Below are 7,106 nucleotides of genomic sequence, written 5' to 3'. Positions count from 1 at the left end.
GGAAAAGGACCATTAAAAAACTAAATTAAAACCATGGCACTAATGAAATCTCTGGACCTACTAATTTCGAAGTGTTAGTCGTAATTATATATTGACTGTATATGGAATAAGGTTCCTTATATATTGACTGTATATGGAACCTTGTATCAATTGAACAATTGTTTATTGGCAAACCTTTGTTTTTAAAACATAGGTGCAGTTCACCATGTAGGCCATGGAAAGTTAATTTGAATTTGCCTATTATGTGTAGTTTAGGTTTGGGGCTAGATAAGGGGGTTTTTGTGTGTTTTGGAGGTTGTTTTTGTTTATTTCTGTATTTAACACCTTGCAGCTTATACCAATTTACAATCAATGTTTTGATTTTTGACCTGTACTGACTTACAGTCAGGATTTTGTTCACGTTCTGTCCTACTTCACATACTTAAAAGACTGAAATGCATATCTAGAATTATTTCAATGAGCTTGGTTGGATTTTGCTGAATAAAACTGTTGGATAGTTTTTGAGAAAACACTTAGATACAAGATGAATAAATTCTAAAATCTCCCTAATACAGGATGTTACCAAGTTGACACCTCTTTCACCAGAAGTCATCAGCAGACAAGCAACAATTAATATAGGTAACACCAAACTTCTAGCATTAATGTGACTCTTTCTGGTGCTTGCTTATGCGGTAGCATGTGGTACCTATGTGAGAACATTTTTAAGAAATTCTTACTTAAACAGACAGTAATACAGGTGTAGCGATTTTCTTATAGATTTTATCATGGTGCAGGAAGAGACTTGTCAAACTGTTTTAACTTGAAAAGCACCGATTTTACTTCAAGAACACTGTTCAATGGTGTGGGAAATAGTTGCTAAAGCAACGTTTGCTTTACCTTAAAATTAAGCATTGAAGTGAGTTTCATGAAAATGCAAAGAACTGTCCATTAGGAGCTCAATTTAGGATCTTATTTGTTTAAATAAAAGTTATTATGAAACCCATACATGCTTCTGATAGGAGCTCTGGACTTACTGGCTACAGACAGTTTGGGATAATTATGTATTGATTGTAATGGAACACTGCATAAAATGAGACAATGGTTTATTGACAGACATTTGCTTTTAAAACGTAGGTACAATTGGTCATGTAGCCCATGGAAAGTCAACAGTAGTCAAAGCTATATCTGGAGTTCATACTGTGAGATTTAAAAATGAACTGGAAAGAAACATCACAATCAAGCTGGGTTATGCTAATGCGAAGGTGAGTCATTGCTGTAAATCTAGCAAATACGTTGCTAGTTGCTAATATATTTCAGGTTGTTTGTAAGCTTGTAGGTAACTAGCCCTTGACTAGTTAAACTTTTTCTCTACTTGTAAAAATTACTCACAGATATACAAGCTGGATGATCCAAGCTGTTCCCGGCCAGAATGTTACCGATCCTGTGGAAGTAGCACCCCAGATGAGTTCCCTACAGACATTCCTGGCACCAAAGGGAACTTTAAACTAGTCAGGTAAGTGCTGTAAAACCATTGGTATAAATTGTGATTACTTCCTTTTCTATAGGTAAAAATAATCAAGATTGAGCTGTAAGCTAAATGAGTTGTTATGGCAGACCACATGTTCTTAGATGCTAAGCACCCCCGATCTAAGGTGTCATCTAAGCTGCCTTGTTTTTTATTAGTTATGACACAACAGTCCATGGTAGAGCACAGCTGTGTCTTCTGTCCTCAGGTATTTGCAGGACTCTGAAGTGAAATTTTTCTGTTACTAATATATTTTAAGGCCACTAGAATGAGAGCTAATGTGGACCCCACAAACACATCTTTAAAATTCCTTTCTGGAGGGTGGCCTTCGTTAACTTTTTCTTCATAGAGGCAGAAAAGCTTTTGAAGTTCTTAGATTAGGCATCAGGCTTTCATATATTCATTTTGAGATCAGGCCTCCAAGTGGAGGCCAGGTGTTTGTTTATACTTCATTTCTAATAAAGCATAGCGTGGTCATTCTGCAGCATATTAACCACGCCACTTGTTATGTGGATCTTTATGGCAATCGCTCAAATGAGAGTAGTCATGAGGGCTGTTGTGAGACAGGATTCCTACCTCATGGTTATGTATAAAATATACATAGTGCCATCATCACGTATTTCCTTCCTTTCCTCCGATTCCCAGTAGAACACTTGTAACAATAACTTCTGTTGGAGCATGACAATTAATCAGCTGTTGTTAAACTATTGGTTCAAAACTTTGGATTCTTTATCTTACTGTTTATTTGTTTATAGTAGATTTTTAGTATCAGTGAAGCAGCAAATTACTCCCTTGCTTTTGGTGGCATGCTACAAGGAGGCAAGGATTCTTCACTGAATAGGTTCAGGCAAGAATGTAGTGAATTGACTTTTAATGGTCTGCACAGTGAAATCATAAGGTTGGAAATAAGTGCTGTAACACTATCTCTGTAGATAAATCTTTGAAGTGAAGTGCAATTATAACTGTGTAATTCAAGACATGTAATTTTCTAAAATTGGAGAATGGGAGACATCTTTTAAAAGGGATAAGAGAAATCCTGATGTGTTTGTTGGTTTTCATTTTGTTTTTTATTCTGATGCATTTAAATCTAGTCTAATTTAGAAGTGAATTTGTGAAATACTAAAGCAGTACCTAGCTTGCATATGTGGTATTGAATCTTAAAACTCAGAAAAAACTATTCCATAACCACTTCGTAGTCTTTGTGTTCTTTTAGAACTTCTTTGAAAATACTTTCAAGTTTTTACTTCTGAGCATCTGTCTTGAAATGTTTATCTATTTTAAGGATGCTTTTAACTTTTGTGTCTGCCTAGCTACTCACATAAATCAGAGAAATTGTTGATAATTGGCTTTTAGACTTCTTTTTTAACCTTCTTCTACAACAGGCATGTCTCTTTTGTGGATTGTCCTGGCCATGATATTTTGATGGCTACTATGTTGAACGGTGCAGCAGTAATGGATGCAGCTTTACTGTTGATAGGTAATGATTGCTACACGAAAGCAGAGCTCTGTTTTTTCATATCATAGAATAACTTCGCATGGGTTTTAAAAGGTAGTGGGGTGGGGTGAGGGATTGAAACAAGTGAATACTTTTGAGATGTATTTGAGAAAATAAAGTGATGCTACAATGAAAATGTAGCCTAACAAGATGGGGGGTTTTTGTCATCACTATACATACTTGTTAGTCTTGTAGCTGGCCCAAGTGATAGAAGATTAGTTCAGTAAAATTAAACCTTGTAGTGGTATAGCACTCTAAGATCTATATACCTTTATGGAAATAGATTAGATACAGGTACATTTTTAGTTTCTCTGAACCTTTAGTTTGCTTTAAATATGTGTGTAGCTTTTCTCAAACAAGAGAGTCCGCAAACATCAATACAAACTGTAAGCCCAGATGAATATGGGGAAAACCAAGGTACAGGAGATTTATCTTGATTCAGATAATTTTTGTTCTGATTTGCAGCTGACAGGAAGAGAGTAAAACTGATTTTATTATGTCTGTAGAACAAATGAGTGCTCTGCAGTGGTAAATGGTAGTTATCTGACCTAGTTAGGGCATGTCAACAAACAAGAAAAAGAGCTTCAGGTATTTTAGTTTAAATAGTCTGAGGGTGTTGATAAGCTGTCATTCTTTCTGCCTGTTTAGGCCTGGGAAGTGTGATAAACCAAACTTCAAGCGAGATTAACACACACCAGGCCAAGGTTGGCTTCTTGGATGGCTGAAACCCAAACCATGCTGATAGCTGCTCTAGTCACATACTTGGTATATTTATTGTGTGTTACGGAGTTTGGGGATCTTGGCATTTTTGTGACCCTAGTGATAAGAAAATGCCGTGGAATTGTAAGGTGAACTGTCCGTCATGCTACAGTCACTACTGAGATGTCTGAAGATCTAAAGGATGGAATAAGTCAAGTAGATCCAAGTTAGTTGTCAGTATCTTCAGAAATTTTAGGCGTGTGTTTCTACTGGGAACAAGTAGAATGGGGAAACCGCTCATCTGCCATACATTGTGTGGATGCTACAGTCAGCCTTTCTGGGGAGGAATAGGTGCTTATTAACTTGGATGCTTCACGTGTAGCTTACTGAGAGGTGGCTGTCTTTTTTTATAAAGATACAGTGGAAAGTAGGTGTCCTTACTGTAGGAGTTTTGTCTTTATAGTTTCTATATTGCAGTCACTTTTCTTCTTTCAGCTGGTAATGAGTCATGCCCTCAGCCCCAGACCTCAGAACATCTAGCTGCTATAGAAATCATGAAACTGAAACACATTTTGATTCTACAGAATAAGATTGATTTGGTGAAGGAGAGCCAGGCTAAGGAACAGTATGAACAAATTCTTGCATTTGTACAAGGTAAGTTTTCAACACCAGAAATCCAGTTAGGGGTGGAAGTTCTTCAGTTTTGGGACATGGACATAGCGGTTTTCTATGTCTGTAGAGATTCTCTTAGATGATGCTGGTGTACACAGTATAAAAAGCAGACCATTGGAGTTATGCTTCTTACCCTTTTCAGACTGCTTACATACAATAATGTTAAGGCTGTTGGTCAGAGCTCTTGATGTAAACTAATAACTAGTGCTTATCTCATAGCTTTCACTGAATTTGTGTTTCTTTTTGGATTGTTTCTTTGGTAGGGATTGTACTGTGATTTTACTCTGGCACAGGAGAAAATCATAGAGCCACCTCGTAGATACAAGTGTTTCTTTTGTCTGATCACAAAAGATTGGTCTTTTCTTGCTCTATTAAGTCCAGTTCAGGCAGTGTTATCCTATTCTGCCCATGAAGTTCTGCTCAACTTCAGTCTAGTGCTTTGAGGTTCATTTTTCCCAGGAGCTTCTGCTGTTTTCTCTGCTTATCTCCTTTAGCTGGGACATGTGAGAAGCTGCAGAAATAGGTTATCACCATCAAAAGTAGGCAACGGGTCTTTCTTTTCTTTAAGCTCAGAATTGTTGCCTTGCATAAACTGTTCAGAATAGCTACGTCAGAGTGGCTTGATGTATAAATATGGAGTTTGAGAAATGGAGTTATCGCAAGAAACAGATATAAGTAATAACAAGCTTTGATAACCAAATACATCCTTCTGTAAAATTATGATTTTCCTAAAATACGTATTTGTATTGCAAAACCTAGGAAATAAAGATTATTAAATTGTTAGGAATTTCAGTTTGTCAGAATGAAATCTTAACTGTAACATTAATACTGAGATATCCAATCTCTGTGAGGAAATGGTCTTAGAAATATTTCTGGTCACAGTGTAGGAAGTGAACTCTCCCTTAGAGCAGAAGGTTGTCTTGCACAACGTTCAGAGAGCAACTGTAAAGCTCTTTAGTATGTAGTTACCCAGGGGCAACATGAGGATTTTTTTTTTTGAATGCCTTGAAAAGTAGGTCTGGCTGTTTTGAGCTAAAATGTTGAAGGGAAGAGTGAATGCTCTGATACTGCTTTGGGAAATACACGTAAAATGTGCCTTGAAATTCATTAGTATTTTTAGCAGTGACAGAACATTCAGTCATGTTGCTGTAGATACTGTATGGAGGCTTAACATTGAACTTGATTTTATTTTAGGTACAGTTGCAGAAGGAGCTCCAATAATTCCAATCTCAGCCCAGTTGAAATACAACATTGAGGTAGTTTGTGAGTATATAGTGAAGAAAATCCCAGTCCCTTTGCGAGACTTCACATCTGAACCAAGGCTTATTGGTATGTAAATGCTCAGGTGTGGGCTTTTAAGGCTAACCAGTTAGTCAGTGTATGTGCACTTCAAATAGCGTGTTGCTGAATGGTCTAAAAAGAGGTAGGTTTAAAAGGAGCCTTTACTTCAAAACTTGTGTATCTTTTTGAGAGCTCTATTCTTTGTTCATAGTTAATCGCTATAGTTAAATCTATCCGAGGTAGTGCTGGTTTTTGTGTATATTCTGTGTGCACAACAGCACTAAAATGCGATGACAATGAAAAATTTATCTGTGTCTTAAAAACGTTCTTTTAGATACTATTAATTTAAATTCAGTTTAACAAAGTACTGATGAACTGTTAAATTTTAAAATTAAATTATTTCTGTAAAAATCTTATAGGTAGCCTAGTTAGATTATTAATTTTGTTTGTGTGTGTGAAGTCTTCTGTCTCCTGGATATAATTGTCAGAGGCTCAGTTTTTGTCCAGGATATTATGAAATTTAATTCCACTATGATGAATCATATTTGTTTGCCCCTTTTTTCCACATGAAACACAGGAGACGTACAAAACATGTTCAGAATGCATAAAAATTGACCATATTGAAACAAGGTTCCAGTATTCACATAGGACATTGTGAATCTTGAAGGGGTTTTGCAATGTAGTTGGGTCATTGCTTGCTTTTTCAGATACTGATCTTTAACTTAATTTCTGCTATGCAGAAACAGCTTTTAAAAATATTTGTGTATATGAGCAGCTTAAATGGTTTTGAGAAAAAAATCAACTATGTCCCTTAAAATTTTGTATAAAATATTGATAATATTTTAGTGTCCTTCCTGAATTATGTTTTTGTAATATTTATAAATATGTGTGTACCTTCGTAAGAATAGAGAAGCAGTCAAAGCTGCTAAAGAAAGACAGTAATTCTTTATAAACTTGATCTTAAATATAAACCTGGTTATGGTCTATTCTTTTAAGTAATTAGATCGTTTGATGTCAACAAGCCTGGCTGTGAAGTTGATGACCTTAAGGGAGGTGTAGCTGGTGGCAGTATTCTAAAGGGTGTTTTAAAGGTAAGCTTTTCCCTTTCTTGTCTGGAGATTTGTAAAGATAATGAGTAGAGTTTTTCCATGCTTAATACAAAATGAACCTATGTAATTGATTTTTTAAATTTTTTTTTTTAAAACTAGAAAACAGTCAGGTGGCACTTACCCTTTCTGTCTGTGCCTTACTTTTACTCTTCTGTTTTAAAACAGAAATAAGCAGATTTTTATTTTTAAATATATTTTCGATTCTGTAGTTTTAACTTCCACTATAATTAGAGTGATTTCATTGCTTAGAAAAATTGGGGGAGCTATTTTTTCCTGTCCTAGCACTTCTATTTGCTGAATTATTAAGGGGGAAGAAGGGAGCAAAAGTTTAAAAGTACTGTGGAAG

The 7,106-nt window shown here is 35.8% G+C and overlaps 1 protein-coding gene across 1 annotated transcript in view; it reads left to right on the top strand.

The window, feature by feature from the left end:
• Positions 1–554: 554 nt before the first annotated feature.
• The window catches only part of EIF2S3 (eukaryotic translation initiation factor 2, subunit 3 gamma, 52kDa), a gene marked incomplete at its 5' end in the record, with an annotated part of 10,490 nt that continues 3,938 nt past the window's right edge, over positions 555–7,106 (top strand). The window contains 7 exons of the mRNA XM_009874970.1: positions 555–618; positions 1,114–1,241; positions 1,371–1,492; positions 2,887–2,981; positions 4,194–4,352; positions 5,565–5,699; positions 6,648–6,742. Coding sequence (XP_009873272.1) covers positions 555–618; positions 1,114–1,241; positions 1,371–1,492; positions 2,887–2,981; positions 4,194–4,352; positions 5,565–5,699; positions 6,648–6,742 — 798 coding nt within the window. The remainder of the gene's footprint in view (positions 619–1,113; positions 1,242–1,370; positions 1,493–2,886; positions 2,982–4,193; positions 4,353–5,564; positions 5,700–6,647; positions 6,743–7,106) is intronic.

Source organism: Apaloderma vittatum, unplaced genomic scaffold (assembly GCF_000703405.1).
Source record: "Apaloderma vittatum isolate BGI_N311 unplaced genomic scaffold, ASM70340v1 scaffold44248, whole genome shotgun sequence".
Taxonomy (NCBI): Eukaryota; Metazoa; Chordata; class Aves; order Trogoniformes; family Trogonidae; genus Apaloderma; species Apaloderma vittatum.
The sequence above is the reverse complement of the archived record's forward strand: the minus strand, read 5'-3'. Positions and strand labels throughout refer to the sequence as shown.